The 24560-nt window shown below is 36.7% G+C and overlaps 2 protein-coding genes across 5 annotated transcripts; one reads left to right on the forward strand and one right to left on the reverse strand.

The window, feature by feature from the left end:
- Positions 1 to 69: 69 nt before the first annotated feature.
- pik3c3 (phosphatidylinositol 3-kinase, catalytic subunit type 3) lies at positions 70 to 18681 on the reverse strand. The gene is made up of 26 exons (XM_046851101.1): positions 18618 to 18681; positions 18233 to 18309; positions 15717 to 15905; positions 15256 to 15399; positions 15012 to 15141; positions 13387 to 13473; positions 12409 to 12504; positions 12173 to 12244; positions 11886 to 11990; positions 11699 to 11791; positions 11294 to 11479; positions 9569 to 9708; positions 8194 to 8272; positions 8012 to 8079; positions 7557 to 7662; positions 5682 to 5798; positions 5407 to 5538; positions 5186 to 5314; positions 4057 to 4126; positions 3863 to 3927; positions 2526 to 2610; positions 2321 to 2395; positions 2014 to 2182; positions 1574 to 1664; positions 1338 to 1463; positions 70 to 843 (listed from the first exon to the last, which is right to left on the reverse strand). Exons 1-26 carry the CDS (start codon positions 18627 to 18629, stop codon positions 829 to 831), a joined length of 2658 nt encoding a protein of 885 aa, XP_046707057.1. The 5' UTR covers positions 18630 to 18681; the 3' UTR covers positions 70 to 828.
- A 3464-nt stretch (positions 18682 to 22145) lies between these two features.
- msmp1 (microseminoprotein, prostate associated 1) lies at positions 22146 to 24550 on the forward strand. Of its 4 annotated transcripts, none has more exons than XM_046851145.1 (4): positions 22146 to 22875; positions 23030 to 23353; positions 23649 to 23757; positions 23872 to 24550. In XM_046851145.1, the coding sequence occupies exons 2-4, from the start codon at positions 23263 to 23265 to the stop codon at positions 24044 to 24046; spliced, it is 375 nt and encodes a 124-aa protein (XP_046707101.1). In that variant the 5' UTR covers positions 22146 to 22875; positions 23030 to 23262; the 3' UTR covers positions 24047 to 24550. The 4 variants fall into 4 exon arrangements, with proteins under 4 accessions (XP_046707101.1, XP_046707100.1, XP_046707102.1 ...); XM_046851144.1 differs by having other exon boundaries at positions 22146 to 22270; positions 22624 to 23353; XM_046851146.1 differs by having other exon boundaries at positions 22146 to 22270; positions 23046 to 23353.
- Positions 24551 to 24560: the final 10 nt, after the last annotated feature.

The raw sequence follows: 24560 nt of genomic DNA on the forward strand, positions 1-24560 counted from the left end.
GCGGCTTAGACACACAGCCTAATGCCAGAGAATGAGAGTACGAGGATAAGCTGATCAGAAACTGCTCTGTAGGGTTTAAGGTCCGTATCTTTATTATAATTTATTTAAGTACAGCAACAGCTCCAACAATTTTGGAAAAGTAATTCAATGATTTTTAAATTGTAGACAGCTGTTGCTCATTAAATTCTACATTGACTGTTCATTATACAGAACAATTATATACATTATTTTGCTCTAAACTGACTACGCTTCCATTTGCGCTTGATGAAGCAGCTGCAGTTAAACCACAGCGATGTTACATTTCCTATTATAGCAGCTCTGTGAGTAGTTCTGTCTGTATTTAAAATCACAGATTTTATAACAATGCACTTGCCCTGATACTGTTTCTTAAGAGGAGCAAGAAAAAGAGAGGCTAGTGTTTAGAGCTGCTATAACATAATCAATAACAGGAACTTAATCGTCTCAAAATGTTCCACACAGTTATCTATACATTTTTAATACAAATCATGGCAAATGGCTGTGGTATAAAAGGACAAACACTTTTGTGTCATGCTGTTATCAACAAATAATCAACTACAGAACGGTAATACTAATTTGGCTTCTCACTACCCTGCTGCTGATTATTTACCTACAACAGCACAACTAATTGTGTTATTTCCTTAAATATCTCTCAATTAGGTGCTTCCTACACACACACTTTGGACCCTTCTGACTCTCCTGGGCACCTTTCTGTCTTCCAGTCCTCCACGGTCATTTGTTTTATCTTCATTACTGTGGCAAAATGTGTCCAGCTGGAAGTTTGGGGCTTGAAACGTAGAGCACGTCTCCTCACCTTCGCCAATACTGTCAGAAAAACAAACACAGCATTAATCAATGAAGCAGATTAAAAACTAAATAATGTTAATAATAAATTAAAATGTTACAATTCTGGAAAATCACACAGAGGAAACGTACCAAATCTATTAGATTATTATGCTTTATAATATTTATTGATATGTTCCTATAGCTTTTCAATTCTGTCGAACTGAGTGGATTTCATCCAAATCTCTATGACTCACAGTCGACTCAATATAATGGTCATTTTAATTCAAATGTGTTTTGTAAATGGATGATAAATTAATTTTTATGGTTAATTTATGGTTCCAAAATAACAAATTGCTCATTAAATAATGAGTAATGTTTAAGCACTTGGATTCGGCTTATACATATATTCGCAAATAAATCGCTAATGAGGTTCTAATGATTAGATTTTTATGAATTTTATTCTTTTAATTGGACTGCTGGATGCAAAACCCCCTAAAGAACCTCTGCCCTATACAATTAATCTACTTTCATACCTGGGCAAATTTGTGTATTTGCTCCACCACGGCAGCAAACAGAGCTCCCACACTCTCATCTATAAGACTCTGCATGTAGTGTACCGCCTCCTCATCCGACAGGTCCAATCTGAACTTATCCTGCACCTGAAAGGACACCAGAAAAGGAGAACGTCAACGTCCTAGTCTTTCCAGGAGGAGGCTTCAACACAATCAAATAGAGAATGATAGACTGGACCAAGTATAACTGAACACACCTTTTTAACTGTCTTATCAGGCTCAAGCGCGATGTCAGGAATATTGGCATCCACCATGAGGGAGAACAGGTTTAAAATGAGGTTCGAGTACCTGATAAAGACACACACACACACACACACACACACACAAACGCAAGCTATAAAACATACTTCACATTAAGACTCAAATTGCTCAGTCTACTACCTATAGACCCAGACTATAGACCCAGACTAAAAGAATGAAGGGAAATAAAAATACCAGTTTAATAACATGAACTTGAAAGAAAGAAGAAGAACTGTGGCTATTTTGTGTGTTATTTAGGATTTAGTTGTCAGAGATGATTCACAGATGAACACACAAATACTAACACTGCACCTCTGAAGCACACTAAACTTATGAAAAACACCAGTCTGTCATTTTGTGTGTGTGTGTGTGTGTGTGTGTGTGTGTGTGTGTGTACCTGCGCAGGTGCAGGAAGGCTGTGTAACAATGTTTTCTAAGCTCCTGGTACTGTTCACTCTGCATGCCCCCCATGCCCTCTACCATTTCCTTACTCAGCTTCATTGGAGGAGGCAGTGGTTTGGGGTCCCTCCCCAGAATGTAGCCAAAATCAATATGGAACAACTTCCCTAAGGCAGGAAAGAAAGGTTCAACTATGAGCACCATCTGAATGAGCTCCATTATATGTATGCACAATTTGCCATTGCCTTTTATTATGAATTAAAGCTAATAAATGAAATGGAATGAAGTAAAAAGCAAAACTGCACCGGTCTTAGTGAGAAGCAGGTTGTCCAGGTGTCTGTCTCCAACTCCGAGAATATAGGTGATGACGCAGTAGCCAGCTTTGATATAGACACAATACGCAAAAAGTCAAGTTGCAGGCCACATACTCTACAGCTGCACAGCACTATGTTAAGCTACTTCTCATTTCTTAGGCCATTTTCATTTTCAATAATCAAAACAATGTCTTACCACAGCTCTTCACATAGGTGTCCATCACCTCAGAGCTGATGCCATAAGGTCCTTTTTCACTAGGGGCGTGTTTTCTAAAGAAACTCTGCAAGAACAGGGAGTCAGCGAATTATTTACAGTGATTAAATCTGTTTTTCAAACTTCTAGTAAACTTCTAATGGCATTGCTTACACGTTTTTTTGCAACATACAGTGTGGTTCATATATAAGAAGCAATTTTGTTGTTGTTTATGCCTCTGCCACTAAATGATGAAGGAAATATGTTTTCTGGTTTTCTACATTTTAAGCATTTGGCAGACGCCCTTATCCAGAGCGACTTACATTTATCTCTTTCATACAAATGAGCAGCTATGCGGTTAAGGGCCTTGCTTAGGGGCCCAGGAGTGTCAGCTTGGATTAGCTGGGATTTTAAACTCATGACCTTCAGATCCAAAGGCCAACCACTAAACTACCACCTCCTTGTCTATGCCCCTTTCTATCTGTTGGTCCGAGACATTTGTGATCCAGAAAAGATCAAAGTTACAGGAAAGTCAAATGTCTGAAGGACTGGACTAGACTCTGTGGTGGGGGTATCCCCACATTGAGGTCTACTTTATGCTGCATCAAATTCGGTGTACCACGTGTCTGAAAAGTCACAAACCACTGAGAGTAAAAGTGTATTTACCTTATTTTTATATTTATTGTTTATAACATATTCACAATTCTGCTGTAATACACATGTTTCCAGCCAAGGTATCATGTTTTATCAGATTCTGCTCAACATAATCCTATTGGTTCACAAAAGACAACAAGCATAAGGTAAATCTGGTCACACAGACATTCCGCAAAATGAGATCACTCCGCCCACACCCGAATGAGTGACATGCAGTTAGTTTCATGTGAAATTAGAGATATTCAGGTAGCTTTAAGAGAATTTGTTAAAACAAAAAAGTGTACAATTTTAGAAAAAAAGCAAACTGACTGAATATTTCAACTTTGCTTATATATATTGATGCTTTATATCGATTCGTAGTGTTTTTTCTGGTGATGGTCAGATGATCATCAGGTTATAGTGCACAATGTTACATTTATTTTAACCGTAAAAATAAAGCGTATAGAACTTCAGTATTTCAATATAAATAATATTTTGTAAAAAATTACTACCCTAAATAATCTCCCATTTTCAGTTCCTGATCGCTGCAGGGGAATTTCTAGAATTAATCTTGTCCTCAGTAAGTGAAACCTCATGCTCTGTGTTTCCTTTCAAATCCAATGCACTTTAAAGCCAAAACAGCTAAACCTGCCACTGTCCAATAACAAACTGCGCTGAATGAGTCATAGTGTATCCGAGTGTCCAACCTGAATATTGCCTTCAGTTGCCAGAACTTCTGCCACAGGAACCGATTGTACAAACTGCATAAATCCTGAGAACGCAATCACAGCAGGGGTGAGAATGCATGAATGTACACTGAACTCTGAAGCTGTGTGTGTGTGTGTGTGTGTGTGTGTGTGTGTGTGTGTGTGTGTGTGTGTGTATGTGTGTTAGCACTGACCATGTTTGGTGCTGGTGGCCAGCACTTTATATGGCATCAGCTTTAAGTCCAAATTTTCTTTCCTTAGTAGCTGTGGAGAAAAATGATAAGCTTGAGGTATGGTGTAAACAATGTCTACAGAATGAGAATGTCTGTGTGTTAGGGGGATACTGGGGGGGATACTGCTAAATGCCACAAATGTAAATGTAAAATGTAAATGTATTTAATTCCATCTGCCATTATTATCTTTGATTATATTTTACAAGGCAAATTATCTGCTTTGCTTTTTGTCATTAATTAAATTATATTTGCCAACTGTATCACGTAGCGTGGTAGCAGGAGGCAACATGTCTCAGCATGTACATATCTCAGGAGGACTACAAGATACCTGGAAGTAGTTCACTAACACATTAAGAGCATGCATTAGGGGATTACAGTCATTAGCAAGTCCTCAAAGTATGTGAGAACAGAACAAATCTTTCCAAAACATTTTAATATGACATTAGTTTGTAGATATGTCAAATAAAATAAAAAAATTTGCATGAACAACAAATAAGCACTTTATTTCTCTTTCAAAATATACCGATCACAAGCAGAGGTGGTAAAGTACAAATACATGGTTACTGTATTTGAGTAGATTTCTTTTTTTTTACTGATGACTTTTCACTTTCACTCATGACATTTTTTACACAAATATCTGTTCTTTCTACTTGCATTTTTAAACCAGACTCGTTACTTTCGTTTTAATCTATTTGGTGACATGATCAATATTTTTTCTTCTCATTGTGTGGCGTTTTCAGTCCATCAATCTGTTATCTGTCATATAAAAAAACACGAGTATCTGCACTTCTACTCGAGTGAGGGATATGTGTACTTTTGCGAAACACCTCCTATACATTTATATGCATTTCTTATTGTTTTCTATTATGACTCTAGCTAGCTTAAATAATTGTTTAAGTGCTTTACATTCTGTAGGCACATATAAAAATGTATTCAAGGCAAAGATATCCCTCAACTGTGTGTCTTATAAGCATTTTCTTAAATTAAATTAATTACTTCATGATTAAAAAAAAGCAGTACACAATAAAGCAACATATTTACAATATAATAAATTCTATATGTGCTTATGGGTGTATCAGGTATATCAGACCTTGTCCATCAGTGAGATGATTTGTAAGATGAGTTGATCTTGTCGCAGGTCATCTCCATGTTTAAAGATCACAGGATAAAGCTCATTATCTTCAGTTTTAAAGATCAGCTTGGCTGGCATCAGAGCACTCTAAATACAGAAAGAAAGTACCATGTTCATTTATTTCCCAGAATCACACCAAAGCAGAATGGCTGGATGCATGTTTGTTATAGAGGGTATACCTTGAATAGCGTGGCAGTGTCTGGTACGATGCCTCTGATGCGCACCTGGGGCTCCAGAGGGAGAGGGATGGGATCGATCTCACACAGACTCACCTTCTCATTATCAGCCAACAAAGCCTGCAGCCTCTCAGTCTGTCTCAAACACACAAACACAACTCTGTAGGCCAGATTCAAACATATCACTGGGCTAATTTACAAACATCAAGTGCCACATAATAGACCAAAATCCATTAATCCAGGTGAGGTGTCTGAGATACGTATAGATAGGTGTGTACCTTTTTCTTGCGATTGCCGCTCTCTCTCTGAACTGCCTTCATGAGCTGCACGAGTCTATCTACAAATGTCTGCTGGGCGGCGAGCAGAGAGCGCATTACTCTCACATTCTTATCACCCTGAGAGTGAGGAAGAGAGGGAGCAAAAGAGGAAGAGAGAGGGCGATTTCAAGTTTTATCTATACGTGATTCCGTAATTTTGTCTGGAGGAAATAATCAATGCAACAAACTAGGCATAAGTGATAGAACCAAAATGTTCTGTTATGTGACTATATTTTTTTTTATCATTTTTAATTATGGCATACACATCATTGTTCAAAACAAAATTCATCATTAAATTATGGCACACAAAGCTTTAAAAGTAAAACTCTTGCTTTTTTTTATAAAAAAAAATAAATAAAAAATTACCAAAAGTGCAGTGCCTCAAACAAGCCTAGAGTAAGAGCTGTGTGAAAGCAATATTTTAATAATAATTTAAAGCTAATATTAGTCAGCTTGATGCTTGTACTAAACCACAACATATATTATGTTTGAACACCTGTAGTATTATCTAATATTATCTAAAGCTGCAACAACTAATTGCTAAAATCTATAAAGATTTATAATGAAATTCGTTGTCAAAAAATGGCATTTTCAATTAGTTGGACTGCTGAAGTTATGTGTTAGTGTGACTGTAAAAGAACACAGCCGCTTTGGAAAATGGTGGACAGTACAGGGTCAACCGGCAGAAGGAAAAAGTGTGCATCCCAAGTCATGGGAGCATTTTATATTAAACACAACAAAGAAAACTGTACCTTTTTTTTTACAAATGTATTTATACTGTTAAAATAACTGAAGATAAACAGTAAAATGAAACCTACTACTACTACTGCTACTATAATAAAATAAAATACACTCATTTTGTTTGAACGTTGACTCTTGTGTCACCTGTGTTCACAAAATACAGTTAGCTCATTTCCATAATATTAATAACTGGATAAAGGTAGTCATACTTGTGTTATCAGTCACAACTGCTCCGAGAAACAAAGTTGCAAGTGGAAAAAATGAGTCCACAGCTATTTGGACTGGTTTAAATATATTCTATTAACAATAAGATCTTATTTTAAAGCACTTCAACACTTGGGTACAGAATCTAATAAATGTCCCTAATATTGTTGTCCATAAATGTCTATAAATGTTGTTCAGACCCAACAGGTCAGAGTCAATTACAGAAGGCAGCAATTCATACTCTGTATGCAGTACATGACGATTCCTTGAGTAATTCGTCTGTCTAACTAAACGAAGCATCGAGGCAAATAATTTGCCTCAATAATTTTTTTGTATTCAAATTACTCAAGAATCGTTTCAGCCCTCTTTCTTAGGGAAGCTCTGAAAGACTACAAATTTCCAATGTGTAGGTTTAATCGTTTTAAAAAGTATTTTATACCTACGTCAATCAAAAGGTTAAATGATGAATACGTGTCTTTTAAGGGTAGTTTTTCCCCCCTTCTATTTCTCTGTTGTTTATAGATCTAATGCTCTTGTTAATGTTTTTGTTGTTTGTTGATCCGTGGTCTTGTAAAAGTACTACTTACAATAAAATGTAGTTACATTTCACACATAAACTGTAGCTTGAAGTTGGAAAGAAAGGTGTACTTGCAGATGAATCTGCATGTTCTGGCACATTTTCCCTCCCTGTCACTGTATCATGTTGTTTTTCAAATATCGTACGAGCTACAATGTGTTATATGATATCTCTGACAAAAAGAAAACCCTGTATGAAGCAGTATGAAGATTATGTTGATGGTTGAATGTGTGTTAGTTATTGCTTTGCTGTGTGGACAGATTGTGAAAACAGGAAAAGTGAAGGAAAAAAAAAAAGACTCTGTGTCCTTCTACCTTGAGTAAAGCTTGGCTGAATCGCCTCATTACATTCAGGTACATGTCGTGAGTCTTTGGGTCTCTCTGCTGTGTGTCCTGGTCCTCACACTCCACTATTACATACCTGCAGGAAAAGGTCATTTCAAGTCCCTTAAGAAACATTAACATCCGCTAGCTGGCCAAATGTGAGGACATTTTGGCACTGCTGGTTACTTCAGTGGATAAACATGCTGTTGGTTTCTATATGGTTCAGGACACAAACATGGTGATTTATACTGCAGCTCTGCTGTTGAATTCTCAAATCTGATCAGTAGGACTGTTTTGGTTAATGCTCAACAACAGCAGTTCTGCATAAATTAACCATACAAATACAAAGTTTAGTTTAAGTTATGTTACACAGAAACAATCTACTAACCATTTGCACTACAGGATATACTACAATATATTATTCGCTTATAAGCACGGATACTCACCAGTACAAGTAATTGGCTAGTGTAGAATTCTTACAGGCACGCGATATAAGGAAGGTACACAGGTCTTGCTGCAGAACACACACATGTGCACACACACGGTTACACACCATCACAACTTTCATCATCATCATTCTCCTCCACCTCCTCCTCCTTAGAAACTTTAGGATTCTAGGCTCTTTTACCTCCAGATTTTCTCCATCGGCTCCATCTTTGCCCTTCTGTGTGCTGGTGGGTGCTATAGCAGCAGAGGTTATCTGGGAGCTAATTTAAAAAAACATTGTGTTAACACTACTTTAACTTCACAAGATCAACTGACACTTTAAATTCTTTTCCACTTTGTTAAAATATATCATTTTAATATTCATCTATAAGATTTAAGTGCAACAGCAGAAAAGTATCAAAAATATATTAGGGGACACACCTGCATAAAGGCAGCAGTATTTTATATGTCATTTGCAATAACATGTACACACGTTACATTGATATTGCCGAAGATTAAATGTTCGACATTTAAACCTTGAACAACAACTAGCTCACTGTTGAGTGTAGAGCAGAGATGCCCAAACTAGGACCCGTGACCAAAGTTGGCTTGTGGTAACCTTTTATTTGGCCCACCATGCCATATATGAGAAGAGGAAAAAAAAAGGTTGGGGATGCCAGTAACACAGGTCTTCATTTCTAATTGACCACTTAACCTTTTTTTTATATATTTTATGACCCAAAAACTTTGTCAGTACCTACATCTGTAGAGCAGCAAACTTTCTGTAAACCAACACTAAACACAAACTAACTGACTCTCACTTACAAAATATTCTGTCAGCTGCAACCCGAAATTGACAAAAAAAAATCATTTATTACATTTAAATAGGACCAGCTTCATGTCTCTGATATCACAAGCATACGGCTGTATTGCTTAAAGCTTGAATATTGGTATTATGCATTGAACTTTGTACCAGATGACAGTAATTGTACAGGATGACAGTTTAATTCACTTCAAGTCTGCCATCAGCAATGTTTACAGTGTTTTTATACAAAACACTACACTACCACATCACACCCTCACTGTATCAGTACACACTGCATCTTTATTCTGCTTTATATACTGTATATCTATATATTTATTCTGTAATCTTACGCCTGTTAAGTAAATCTATCTATCTATCTATCTATCTATCTATCTATCTATCTATCTATCTATCTATCTATCTATCTATCTATCTATCTATCTATCTATCTATCTATCTGGGATTGTTTCTTTATCATTGTACTAGAAGTTACATTGAACTACAAAACTAAAAATAAACTGCAAACTGAATAAACAGATTACAGAGTAATGTTTTCTATGTATTTAAAAAAAAAATGAAAATGAATAAATCAGGGGAATCATGGCAACTTATAATATAATACCATTTGGTATAATTTCATTTTGACCCTCTATCAAGTTTGAATTTTTGCCCTTTATAGAAAAAAGTTTGGGTATCTCCAGTGTACAGGATGTAAAAGAAGTTTACATGTAAACCTATGACTTTTTTCTTTATGTTGTGTTTTGTAACTCACCTGTCCAAATCACCAAGCATGGTGCTCTCACTGAGGCCCTGGCTGTCCCGCTTACTGCCAGGATCCAGACCGCCCTGGATATCATTGAAGTTCTCATACTTCAGAGCCTGAACCAGCTGCAGCAAGTACATCAACAAATCCTATGCAAAGAGAATGAATATAGTGTATTAAAGTTGCAACAACTAATCGATAAAATTGATACTGGAATTTGTTGTCAATGAATGCCGTTATTGATTCGTTGGGTTGCTCAAGTTACAGGTCAGCGTGACGGCAAGATAACACAGACACTTGCGGAAATGCCGGACGGTACGGGGTCAACCGGCAGCAGAAAAAAAGTCATCCAAGACATGGAAGCATTTTATATCAAACGCAACAAAGAAAACTGTACCTGGAAGTTATGCAATGCGGAGCTCGTGTGGCATTAAAGTACGCAAAAAAAACACAACACTGGTGTCTCGGATGAGAGTGAAACATCAGCCTGGTGAGCAAAAACTGTATAATCCTTATGGAAAATGTACAGTTTTAAGAAGTGCTACTGTGTAAACTGTTTGTTTGCTAAGTTCGGGACAGTTGCACTGGATCTGTTCTGTCGTGAGAGAATGATTATGCATTTGTACACCAATGCATATTTTTTCTTTCTTTTTTTAAATCAGGTCTGTTAATTGCTGCATTTCTCTGTACCATTCTTTTTTTATATAGCATTTGTCTACTACAACAATATATATATATATATATATATATATATATATATATATATATACACATTTAATTATTATACAAAATTGTATTAATTATATATTCTAGATCAGGGGTCACCAACATGGTCACCAACATGGACCAACCAGGTCACCCGCAAGGACCACATGAGTCGCCCGCGGGCCTTTTCTAAAAATAGCTCATCATAGCGCCACTTACCAGTGAGCTGCATCTCATTTTTTTTTGTTGCTATTCTTTTTTAAATCACACTTGCATTGGTGTGAATCTGAAAATGACAATATTGAAATATAGATGACTAGATATATATGAATATTATTAATTATTAATAATAACAACATATAATTAAGTGTAAATTGAGCAAATTTGTTATTTCAGAAGTGTGTATTAAACTTCACATTAATCGGTACCCAAGAATTAGCTCTCAGTTTCAAAAAGGTTGGTGACCCCTGTTCTAGATGCTTATATCTTCAAAATAAACAAAATATCTGTGTATTTTTTAAACAAAAATTGTCAAAACAATGTATTATATTTTATATGGATTTTTTTAAGCATAGTTGTCAACTTTGCCATCTGCAAAATACAATACAAATGTTGATTTACACAAATTGCTTCAGCTTGCATACTAAAAAATCTTCTTACAGAAAGTAGCAAGCATGAGGAAATTTGTTCAAAGAAGAAATCCGCCATGTGCTCCTCAACAAGCAGCCACTATAAAATGTCTAAATTAAAGATTATTTTAATAGAACAGTGCCTTTTTAAAAACTGTGAGTACATATAATTATCTACACCAGTGTAGAATACTTCAGAGATACTTATGGCTGCATACTTTTATGAGCTCATATCCAAAATGACAATACAGTATTGCAATAATGCATCTTAGCAAATCGCATCAATTCTATTTTGATTTCAGGACATAAATATGAAATTATTATATAAGCAACATAAACTTAAGCTCTTAAATACTCGGCACTGATCCTATGCAGCATCCATCTATCATTAGAAGTTCACCTCATCATCAGCCTGCTGTAGACGAGCCACAGCGTAGCGTCTGACTGTGGGGTTGGTGAATTGGGATGAGAGCAGCTCCAGTGAGTCCTCCACATCCATAGGTCTCCATTTCCCCAGCAGCTCCAGCGCCTGCTTTGCCTCCTGTGGCAATGCCCAGTTCACACACTTCAGGAACTTAGTCAGGGCCTATGAAACAGCACAGACAAAAGACATGATGAGTGCAGTTTAATATATAATTATTACATAAATTGTTTATGTTTCTGTAATTGATTTATTTATAACATCTGAAGTAGACATATGTAAACCTATGGATTGAAGGTTTCACAATAATGTACCTTCGTGCATGAACTGTTCAAAATGAGCGTGAGAAGAAAACATTTGGAAACACGATCATCACAAACACACCTTTTCCTGAGTGGTGAGGTAATATCTAAACTTCCACACCAGGTCTTGCTCCTCAGAGGTCAGCTGCTTGGTGGGAGGATAGCTGACAATGATCTGCAAACACACAAACACTGCAGTAAAATCTCTGACCCGCTCATTATTCACACCCATACACCCACTTATTCCAAGAGCTCTCTGCCTCACTCACATTGAGCTGGTCTCTAGTGGCAGCATTGGGCTTCAGGTCATGGTCAGATGGTCCACTCCGCAGACTTCGAGCCAGTTTGTGGTGTTTGCTCTCCACCAGGTTTTCCTAAAATACAGAACAGTGTAGGTATTAATCAGATAGGCCTGACAAAATGATCCGTCTGGGATTCTGATTAGAAAAATATAATAGAATGGTTCATCAATAGATACTGTGATGTACAGAAACCGATATGTAAAACAATATTAGGTACACTTTTGTCATAAAGCTCTACACAATTCATCACTCACCATGCACATTTGAGGATCAGGGACTTTAACAATGTCTGAACTGGTTAATAGAGTAGAAGCTTCATCTCCATCCTGCACAAACCAGGAAGAATACTGTGTTAAATAACCAGGATGCAATTCCAGACCATAATAGATTGTTCATTACAAAATGGACAACTAAGATTGTAGTTTGGATATGCTGGCTATACACAAATCCATTAAATCCACACAAAGTCTTTGGGCAGATGCCTACATACCTTTTCATAGTAAACGATGCTGTATTCTTTCTCTCCACTCTTGACTCGGGGAAATTCCACCATAAGGTACATGAAGTTGGAACTACGTTTCTCACTCTGTAGAGAAGATGGACTTTTACATCAACAGTAACAAATACCTCAATCAAGTGTTCTGGAAATTCATGACACATTATAGGATGGTCGGTTGGTTTAAACTGGTCTAAGGTAAAATTAAATAAATAAAAATATATAATTAAAAATTCCTATACAAAGGTCAAAATGCCATATATGAAGAAAAAAAAAACTCATAAAATGTACAGTAGTTAATCAGGAAAAAATATGTCCAGTGTCAAACATTTGATTCTTAAATCTCAAGAAGTGTCAACCTCAGAAAACTATTTATCTTGAAATGCTCTTATATAATATATAAGAATATGAAAACAACACATTTACCTGAAATTAAATGTTTCTAATTTTTAATGTATATCAAGCAAGAGTTATAGCATTTTAAAATCTATATACCCTAAAAAGTGAATAGGGAGAAATTCTTTATCTATCATCTAATATGTTCATCTAATAAAACATTCGTACTTTGTATTAAAAAATAGGTTCACTATGACCATTTTCAGTGGGAAATTACTCATCACAAAGGATATCATTCAGAACAAGCTTATTAAGTAACCTAAAATATTTCCATGTGATTTTGGTAAAATATTAGTATATTCCTGGCAGAAAAGAAAAGCAATCCAGCAGGTAATCCCAGACCACCACACATATACACTTCCATCACCTGTGAGCTACATTTGCATTGTAGTTCCAATGCAAAGCAAAAGAAAACTTTAAACACTGACTGATTACATTTGAAGTCAAGGACAAGGACAAAAGATTGTGTGACTTCAAACCTGGTAACGCACTAAAGAGCTGAATGTGGTGTGTATGAACAGGATGATCACTCAGCTTAATCCTGCAATTATGTTTTTTGACTGACACCCATCTTACCTCATTGATCATCTCAATCTCTCTGAATGTCAACCGATCCAGCCAGTCCACCTTCACCATGTGGCCCTGACGATGAGCCTTTGTCAACTAGAGAGAGAAAGAGACAGGACAAGAAAGAGGACGATGGAGTATGTAAATATGAAACAGTAAGTAAGTAACGTAGGGGATCCATGTACTGCTGTGCATTAACACCAAGCCAAACATCAGCGTGTCAGCCAAAGGTAGCGTTGTGTACATGTTCACAAGTAAAACACACAGTGGATGGTCAGTATGAGGTAATCACACATTACAAATGTTCCCATCACTCACGTTTAGGCAGTTAGTGAACTGCACTATTACTAAAGTGCACAACAGCCATGTAGCCAGTAGGTTATGCTCGATTGTATAGTAACTGCAGATTAATTCACATCAGTGTTTGACATTAGATTTTGGTTAGGTGACCTTACAACAAAGAAACATCGGTTTCTAAAAAAGCTGGTTCAAATCTCTTTACCAAGTAACATTCTGATGTAATATCACATGTAGCCCTTTTCAATCAATCAGGTGATGATCCTAGAGTTGTACCTAATCTGGAACTGCCCTGTACATTTCCACCAGAAATGGGCAGTGCCTACTTTTTTGTTACCACGGCAAGTAGAAAAACTTAAATTCTTTGTATGACTCCCATTGAAGTAATACATGAACAGATGAGGAGATTTTGGATTTATGCATGAAATATTAGCTCAATTTCATATTGCATCCAGGACTCAATAGTCTGAGGAAGCTCAAAGGTTCAGTGGCACTTTTCTTGCAATATACTTTTCTCGCAAACTTCTTCCTTCCCCTAAACCTTGTTATTTTACCTTGAAAAAGCTAGAATAATGTTAGCCCTTATTATCTTCTTTCTATTAGAATTATTATTTTTTTGAGAGAGCTCTAAAGCCTTATGTCAATGTGACCTTGGCCTACCCTTTTCCTCTGTTACTTAGTACAAAGTCACTAAAAGTCACTAAGTCACAAAAAATTGAAGGAAATTAGAGACCTTAAAAAAAAAAACTAATAATTAGCAGAGAAAACTAATTCTAGCGTTCATCTGTCTCTAGTTAGTAGCTAAAATATGGTAGAGCTAGCTAATGGGAAGGAATTTGCAAATTATTGTTAAAAAAAAAAAAGTAATTCAGTCATTTCCCTGTACTGAAAGAAAACAATCTGTTTTCACCAAACCAACTTGGTCTATGAGCAAGTGTTTTTTCTGTTGATTAACTGACAAAAGATAAATGAATTTGCCAGTCTGTCTCCGTGTGAGAAGTTAGAAGAGAATAAAAAAACAAAAAACAAACACATCCTGTTTACACACGCAGCAAATAATCGTTCTTTCAACCACACAGAGTTTATTTACAGACAAACACATTCATCATTCCTGCACTTTTATACTCACATCACTAAGTAGCTCCAGATCAGGACCCTGGAACAGATAGTAGTTAAAAATATCCTTTAACCACCCCCCCACACACACACACACACACACACTTTCACCCTCCTTCACCACCTCCTTTCATGCTGATAACACTAGAAAACTTTTTTCTCCATCTCGCTGTTCATTGTTCTCATTGTTCTGTATTATTTTAGTGCATCCTTCTTCTCACCTTAGCCAACCTGCCCATTTGATCCTCAGCCAGAGTGCTGCTGGTCCTGCCCGGTGTTGATGTAGACTCCGAACCATCACCCTCCACCCCTGGCCACACCTTTAAGTCATGCATGCCCTGCCGGAACATTCTGTAACAAAGAAAGAACCCATGGAATAACAGGATGGAAAGATAATGTAAATGAGCATACACTATTGTTAAAACCACTGCACAGATCTAGTGAAGCTACTCAGAAGCCCCTCACCCATATTTTCCAAAGAGGGTGACTGTGGTGCCCCCTACAGGAGTGGCTCGTCCCGGCCCATAAACATCCCACACAGTCAGAGCTACCTGAGCATTCTGGGGCAGGTCAGGATACTTCACCGGCAACCTTAACCACTCGTTCCAACTACAAATAAACAGCCCGTGTTCATGTGAAATCAGCAGGTTATAATGTTTAACACAAGTGTTATAAAACATCATAGAAAACCGATTTGCGATAGAGCAATGTAATGAGATTCTAAACTGATTTTTTAAAAGACGAAACACTTTTCTATCAATACATCATTTTCCAGAAAAAAAAATCCCGGCATTGAAAGGTCAAAATACAACAAAATATTTTTTACAGTCGACACAAACTTAAAATGTTTACGTTTATAAGAGCAGGAAAATTCCAAAACTATTTTGAGGATATACAGAATCCCAATGAACTTTCATTATACTCACTTCCAGCGGGTACTGAAAGCTTTATAGGACGTACGAACGGGCAGCGCCAGTGGTTTCCCCTCTGCAAACACCTGGCAGGTAACATACAGATCTGAGCAGTTTTCCTGGTAAAGTCCGGAGAATCGCAGCATCGGGTCTTCAAGCAGAGCCTTGTAGCTTTTCTGTTCCCGCTTGCCTTCCAAACTACCTCTGTGAAGGGCAAAAAAATATATGTTTTTAGAGTAGTTTTCACCATTATTTCCCAGACCAGGATACGTTTACCACCAGGAGCCCCAAAACATTTTTCTGTGAGGTCCACATAATATTTACTTTCTTTAATGGGCATCCAGGTCGGTCTGTAACAGAAAATTATACGTGCCTGATTGACTACCAGTTTTACTGTGGAGATTTTATTATGATTTTAAATGGATTTATTGTCTTCTAATGCTAGATTAGCAGCATGATGAGCATTACTTTTGACAAATTAGCATTAAGTTTCAAGATTACATTCAATGAAAAGCCGAAAGAAAGTTTTATAATGAATAAGCTCACATTCATTGCTATTGAAATAAAAATATTTACTTACATATGCATATGGTTGGTAGGTAAATCTAACAATATTTAAGCAATGTTAATAATAACTTATTATGTTAATTATCCGATACCGGATAAAAAAATTTTAACATAAAATTGCATGTAAAATAGAGCAAAACATTATAAAAAAAAATTTATTACATATTGAAATATAAAAATGTGCTAGATAAAATTAATATGAATAAATGTATTAATAAATTATATATTTTTACGTGATAAGACGCGCTGCACGGAGAGCATTTTATATATATATATATATATATATATATATATATATATATATATATATATATATATATATATATATATATACCGGAAAAACTATCGGTATGGATTTTTTTTATCAGTTTGGACCTCTATTAATAACTAATTAAAATGTAAGTTTGTAAGCCAACCTTTATGATCAAATACAGATATGAGTAAAACATATTTCAAATTTCATTTAACGCAGGATTTAGTTTGGTGGCCCTGGTTTACCAGTTACAGGTTTAGGATTTAATTTGGGGGCCCTGGTTTACTGGTTTAGGATTTAGTTTGGGGGCCCTGGTTTACCAGTTACTGGTTTACTGGTTTAGTATTTAGTTTAGAGGCACTGGTTTACTAGTTTAGGATTTATTTGAGGGCCCTGATTTACCAGTTACTGGTTTACTGGTTCAGGATTTAGTTTGGGGGCCCTGGTTTACTGGTTTAGGATTTAGTTTGGGGGCCCTGGTTTACCGGTTACTGGTTTAGGGTTTAGTTTGGGGCCCTGGTGCGTTTGATGCTTTGGTTGATATTTAAAAACTGTATTTGAAAATACTGCTAATAATAGTCAGGGTGCTCATCAAGACAACTGCACTGCATGTGATGGCATTTTGCCCTGAATTACAGGGAACATTAATACTCAATAACAATAATAACAGTTTGGATGAACTTGATATTCTGAGAAATGTGAAAGATAATTAAAAAATCAGTAGTGAAGAAATAAAATCTAACTTTCAGACCTTCTGTGGTGAAAAACATCACTACAGGTCCACTGGGTGTAGTGTTGTCTAAAAGGAAAGGACATATCTGTCCATCTGTCTTCTCAACAACCTCGAGAATATTGATAGTGGGCAGTGACAGAGCGGCTTTTCCTCGTTACATCTTGGACTTAAATGGTCGCTCATGAGCGATTAATACCTCTTGCATGATTATTTACAGGCGCCCTGAGATCAGACTAACGCAATGAAAACACGCAATCAGACCGTTTGGCGGAACCGTGACGTTATTCGTGATCACAATAATTTATGACCCTTGATCAAGGACTGATCGTGAAAGCTGGAATGACGTCGGTGCAAAGAAAAAAAAGGTGGTGAGCTGAAGTGTTTATTTTACAGACCCTCCAGAGGAGAGTCACAAAGAGTTTGTTCACCTGACAGTCACGTGGGTTGTCATGCTGCAACCACTGCAGTCACACAGACCAGGGGCCCTGACCGACCCACACCACACTGTCATTCAGTAAAGGACCATAAAAGAGAATAAATACTTTTCATTCTCATTCCTATTTTATTGTAATGTCTGTTGGTCTTCAGGGTGTTTTATTAAAATAAAATAAAAATGAAAATGACCATTTCCGCTTATTCCAATGGTATTGTTTTCTCCATATGCATCGATAAATGAAGCTCACACTGATGTTACATTACAGTGAATTGAGCTCCATTTCCATTATGTGATTAAATGAAAGAATTAAATAAAATCATACGTATAACAGTAACAATATGCACGTTATTTAGAGAGGTAAATCAACACAATCATAAAGGAAATATCGCATCAATACAGGAATGGGGATGTTAAACCTTTACAAAAGGTTTAACAAGGTTAAATGTATATTTAATTTATGCTGTAGTTAATTATTTTACTATCATATCAGGGTGAAACTGCACTGATATCAAAACAATGACTAAGAAAAAAAAAGTACTCACATTTTCAGTCGGACATTTATATCCAGGTCGCAACTGTAAACATAATTAAACTTGTCCGTGTCCATCTCTAGCCACTTCTACAAATATAAAAATAAAAATAATACTAAAACACGCAGCACTGTGAAGAATGTACAGGAACAGAAGTGTGAAAGCAGCAGGCCTGGTCTGAGAAAGCCCCCTGCACTGAGGGTGGCTTCCTCCTTAAAGGAAGAAACTGCTCTATTTATTTCTATAAAAATCCCACACTGCACACAATCAAACAAACTGGTTTATTAACAACTAATCACTGCGGTGACAGAAGTCTGAGAGTGGATTTCTCTATGTATCTCCATAATGCCGAACAAAACACAACACAATCATGCAACAAGGCATAAGCAATCGATACCAATCTTTCCATCGGAGGCCGTCGCACTATGCAATCGGGCACATCGGTGACTATTACTTCTGTCTGCAGAGCCCCCAGTCGCTTCCTGCTTGGTTCATGGACGGAAGGTTAATTGGGACAAATTTATCCAGCGTTTCCGTAATAGTATAGTAAACACTTTACCATTGAGTGGATCCGTCATGTAATATAATACATATTATATATTATAAAAGTATTAAAATTAGTATAAATCTGTAGATTGAGAGATATAGTAGTATAGAAAAAAATTATATTTTTTGATGTTGCTAGTTCCTTATGTTATTGGTGATTTTTATTGTATTCTTTTACACACTATTTATTTAATTATAGAAGTAGTTGGATTAATTGCACATATTATACACTATATTGCATTACCCAATTTGCTCTTATATTTCCCTCCACTCTTCTGGGAAGATGTTCCACTAGATTTTGGAGTGTGTTGAGTTCATCGGCCGCAAGGGTGTTAGTGAAGTCAGGTAATGATGTAGGTAAGATGAGGAGGCCTGGGGTACAGTCAGTGTTCCAGTTGATCCCAAAGGTGTTCAGTAGGGATGTGATCAGAGATCTACAGCAGGCCACTCAAGATCTTCCTCTCCAAACCATATCTTTATGGAGCTCGCTTTATGCACATGGTCATTGCAATGCTGGAACTGAAGTACAAGTGATTGGAAATTTTTATTATACTGCATCCACAGACATTCTATACAATTGTGTGCCTCCAGCTTTGTGGTAACAGTTTGGAGAAGAAACACATAGGGCATGGAAGATCAAGTGTCCCAATACTTTAGTCCATATAGTGTATTTATATCAGTTTTATTAACAACATTTATATTGTATAATAATAACAAATAAATTTCAAATTGAATTTATGTAAAATTTATTTTTTTGAGGGTAAGATTGGACACTACTGATTTAAATCATAAGTGAATAGTTTCCTATATTAATAGGAAATTATATTATAGGAAACTTTAACTTTATTTCTCTGGGTATTAGTAGATCTAATTAACTTTATTTAATTAAACTGATCAGTGTTTAATACTATCAACTTTTTTCTTTTTCTTTTTTTTTTTAAAGCACTGGTTAAATGAATTGAAGAGATGGATTTGTATTGTGTAACCAAAAAGGAATGTGCAATTATTTAATAAATGTTCTCCTTCATAAGTGTGGAAAACCTCAGTCGTGTTTACACAGGCAAACACAGCATCATTATCATCATTATTTTTATTATTATAATTACCATGTACTTTCATTGCAGGGTAAAAACAAGGAGCAAGCCAATAAAACCAGCAAATAAAATCCAGTGTTCTTTCATTTAATTCACATTAAAACCATCCTGGTTTCAGTCTCACTGGTGACCAAACTGCAGCTGTGGAACTTCTCTTCTCTGTTTTGCCAGCAGTTATGCACATAATATGGTGAATGAGTCAGTCTTCATACCAGCCTAACACCTCAGTCCATTACACACTCCACTCAGTGTTAAAGAGCTGTTTAAGAGGACAAGCCCCATTGCTCTCCTACTGTGTGCTCCACACACTCACAGTAGAAGCCTTTTTACTTTACACAAACTCAAATTCCAGGGCCACTGGACAAGACACAACAACTACAGGGTCAAGCCAAGGTGTGTGTAAGCATCAGTGTCCAGTGGTTAGACATTCAGCAGATGAATGCAGGTAATTTGTTAACGCTTTGAATGACCTGCTTCAACATGGTCTAAATAATCTAATATATATGAAATAATTGAATTGATTTAAACATAGGGTTTAGGTTTGAGACAATGTATCTAAAGTGATCAGTGAAGAAGACTACAAAAAAATTCCAAAGCCTAAATGACCTTTAATGGGCCTGTAAAACCATAATTGGCAGTCCTACAAATTATATGGCAGTCCCATTCTAATCCCAATGCACACATCTATTTTGAAGCACTTTCTAGGGCACTGTCTCTGATGATTTGCATTGGACCGCAAGACAAGTAGACACACAGCATGTGAACAGAAGTATTTCAAAGCATAGAGCCAGGAGGTATCAGTGGTGGACACTAATGAACTGTAAATGTAAATGTAATTTGTTACTGTATTAAATAAGCTTTTTCATGTATCTGTATTTCCATTTGGGAAAACTTTTACTTTAACTTCACATTTCATAGTCAAATATCTTTTTACTCACATACATTTTGCAAAATCAGTTGTTCTTTTTTATTTATGAGTGAAAAAAAATAAAAATGGTCGATCAGGCAGTAAGTCACAAATCAGAGTAGAGCGCACGTTATGTTTTGAACTTGTTTTGATTAAAACTTGGTGGTATCTACTGAGCACGAACATACTGTACAGTTCAGCATCAGTTCAGCAGCAAGCGGAATATTTAGAGAGGAATAAATGATGCAAGAAAACTCCTGACTCGAACTTGCCGCAGCACCTGTGGTCTTATTTGCACAATTTCTTTTTAAGCAGTTGAAAAGAAGGTTTTGTGCTCCTGATAATTTGTATAGATATTAGTCAGTGTTTGACTCATTAATATCAGTATATTTATGGATTGTTGTGTTAAGAGTAACATTAGAGTCTTTTCACATAAACTTAGTTGAATAAAAGTCTTGTGATAAAAATGCTAAAAGGAACATTATAGCCATAATAAATAATACTAAAAAAATTGCATTTGAAGGCTTTTGTAGTATTTTATGTAGAAAGTTTAAAGGGAGCACCTTTTATTGGAGTGATATTTTACCTACTGTATCTCCTCTTTAATTCAATTACATTTATGGCATTTGGCAGATACCATTATCCAGAGCGTATTACATCTGAGTAGGGGAGAGTTAACGGCCTTGCTCAAGGCAGCAGTGGCAGTTTGGTGGTGGTGGGATTTGAACTAGTGAACTCCAAAGTCCAATGCCTTAACCACTGAGTTACAACCTCCATGGTAACAAGTACATCGTTTGTGTACTTCACCCACCACTAATGCCCACTGTTAAAAACCCTATACAAATAAAAGTACATTTAATTAAATCATTGCAAGTAAGCATAATTACCAATATGAAAACAGGACTGATATTTTCCATGTCGAATTTAAGAAACACCTAAACCTTCTGTTGAGGACAAGAAGGTGGACAGAAGAATTGGCTGGATACACTGGTATAAGAACTGTGGACTTGCCAGAAGCTTCTGCAACTACATTGGTTTGGCAGATCTTTTAATAATGATTAATATTAAACGTGTCAGCACAACTTAATATTATTAGCGAACAACAGTAAAATGGTGCTTGATTTACATTACAGTTAACTCAGCAAATATCTTTATTCATGATCATTGAAGCCTTCTTTAGTTTTAGTGGTCTAAAGATTTATTATATCCCTCGGAAACAATTCTATAATGTGCACGCAAGAAGGTACTAGATGCTTTTGAGTTCCTCAGAGATGCTGATAGGCAGTAGTGAGTCACTCTGCCCGAACTGTGGCGTGTGTCTCAGCCATTGAGTAGCAGCACCACATGCATGACACAACACAGCTTTCAACACCTCTCAAACTACCATGGAGTAACAGAGGCTTGAATTCTCCAAACAGAATTGTGGGGCCTGAGGGACATTTAAAAACATTATTTCTCTTATTGCAATTCTGTAAAGGGGATGAGAGATGAGCTAATGTGAGGGTGAGTATGTAATGTTTGGTTCTGGTTCAAAGAGTATTACCTTCTTTGCATCCTAGTCAGAGCTTTTTATCACGCACAGACAGGCATTTGCTTTTGTGAAAGAAACGCATCCGTGGCATTCAGTGTGTAGCTTGACATGAGAAAGATCTTCATATTAACATATAATAGATAACAACAAAATATTAACCACTTAATATCTACAATACAGCAATAGAATAAGCATTGCAATTTAATACACTAGCATTTCATTTGAACAAATGTATGTAGGCATGCACACTGACACACACCTACAGCTGAGGTGCAATAAATGTCTATTACTTTCTTTATGGGTTTCCTTCTCCCAAACACTAAAGATTCAGCCGGACCAAACACATGTTAGCCTGCAAAATGGAGCAATGTCAATGACATCATCAGTATGATCTAAGACTGAGGAAGCAGTTGAGGGTCAGTGCATCCTCCAGCCATGGAGTTAGCCATGTATGTTTGTGTGTGAGTAACCATCGCGACAGAGGCAACCATTTGTGGATTGATGTTGTTGCTGTGAAGTTGACCACCCCCAGGAGCATTATATAGAGCTACTGAATCACCGTGCTTTGACCAGCCAGGTGACAAGTATATTAGGTGTTAATTTATGTTGATGTAATGGTATAAGATGGGCATAAGCAGGGTAGTCAATGACCATCACTTTTTTTTTCTTCTCTCTTGCCTTCTTTCTCACCTCTCCTCTTGGTTTCACCTCACCCTCCTTCCTTCACGCAGTCATTTTGTATGTCAGTATTTTGTTTTTCAAGGTCATGCCCAGTGGAGCGGAGAATGGCAAATCGCTGGAGAAACGGACAGAATGGTGCCAAGCCACAGCTTTTTTTCCTCTTCAACCCAATGGCTTCCCCTCCCACTGCTGCTGTACCTCAAGCTCATATAAGTGTGGGGGGTATAAATGGAGGTACGAAAACAGGGAGTGATTCAGCCAACAAGTGACAGAAAGAGAAGAGATGGCAGGACAGTGGATGATCATCTTGATTGGGGTTTCACTGTGGACGACTTGTTCCACAGCTCCAACTGAATGCCACTTCAACTCTCAAGGTGAGATAGATTTTTTTTTTTTTATGACTCAGATGTAGATGTGTCTGGAAACAGTACTTTCACAATCTTATAGATTGCAGGGTGAAGAGGTACAGAGAATTCAGTGACTGAAATCAAGTGCAAGTGACTTACAAATACCTTTCCACAAACTGCAATCCTTGAGAGCATCAACTAATTAGTCTTATGTCTTATATTAGCTTCCATAAAGACAAAGGTTAACACCCTTTGCTATCTATTTAATGCATCTGTTTGGATGCTAAACGCATGTTTTTCTTTGTTCTTTCTGTTCCTACAGCTCTGTGTGAGTATGAAGGAAAGCAATACTCGTTAGGACAGAGCTGGATGGAACAGGGGTGCATACAATGCACCTGTCTGCACCCTTTTGGGGTGGGCTGCTGTGAAACGTCAGTAATCCCTTTCTGTCTTAATAATACTAATTTTACAGTAATTCTTCTATAGTGACAGCAATTTCTTGTCATCAAAATCTTTTTTTGAGTTCAGCTCCATTTCATCCTCAGGGTGCAGCAGCCCGTGGACTTCCCACCTTGGTGCCAGGTGCAGGTTGAATCGGTCACCTGCAAGGTAAACTTGGTGTTAACCTCTGACCCACGCCTGCCCTGCATTCCGGGTGAGGGCAACAGTGTGGACCCCAGTCATGGAGAAATTAACATGAAGCTAGCAGATTTCAACTAGCAAGTCCACAAGGCAGTTGATTCATCTGCAAACCAGTACCGTGTTGGTCTAGCTGAGCTTTCATCATGCTTCACGTATAGAAGCTGTAATTATGACACAATATTTGCACAATTATTTGCTTCTGGTCATGTGCTGCTATTGTCCAGGGGTTCATTTCTGCCCCCTGCTTGAATAAACTGTGTTGGTTTTATACCTTGACTCACTATGTAATGAAAAACCATTTAAAGCACAGATTTGAAATTAATGGCAAACAATATACACAATAACCACAATAAACAAATCCTCAATTAGCCTGAAAATTCTTCTTAAAGAATAAGTGCTGTTTTTGAGTGGTATTTCTGCATCCTTCAATAAATTGATTTAATACAAATGTATCTACTCAATATAGCATGGTCATGATATATATTACTTAACATATTGTAAATATCCAGCTTTGCACCTTTAATAATATGTATTCCATTTGTATTTTTTGTTCGTATTTACCTAAATAAAATATACAACTAACCCCATGTCT

Source organism: Silurus meridionalis, chromosome 6, assembly GCF_014805685.1.
Source record: "Silurus meridionalis isolate SWU-2019-XX chromosome 6, ASM1480568v1, whole genome shotgun sequence".
In the NCBI taxonomy this organism is placed as follows: domain Eukaryota; kingdom Metazoa; phylum Chordata; class Actinopteri; order Siluriformes; family Siluridae; genus Silurus; species Silurus meridionalis.

Coding starts and splice junctions, on each gene's coding strand:
- pik3c3 (XM_046851101.1), bottom strand. Junction 13,474..15,011: donor AAATGGGCAGGTTGGCTAAG/GTGAGAAGAAGG, acceptor TTCTCTCTCTAG/TTGACAAAGGCTCATCGTCA. Junction 5,315..5,406: donor ACACTGCCACGCTATTCAAG/GTATACCCTCTA, acceptor TTCTGTATTTAG/AGTGCTCTGATGCCAGCCAA.
- msmp1 (XM_046851145.1), top strand. CDS start 23,263: ATGGCAGGACAGTGGATGATCATCTTGATTGGGGTTTCACTGTGGACG. Junction 23,354..23,648: donor ATGCCACTTCAACTCTCAAG/GTGAGATAGATT, acceptor CTGTTCCTACAG/CTCTGTGTGAGTATGAAGGA. Junction 23,758..23,871: donor GGGGTGGGCTGCTGTGAAAC/GTCAGTAATCCC, acceptor TTTCATCCTCAG/GGTGCAGCAGCCCGTGGACT.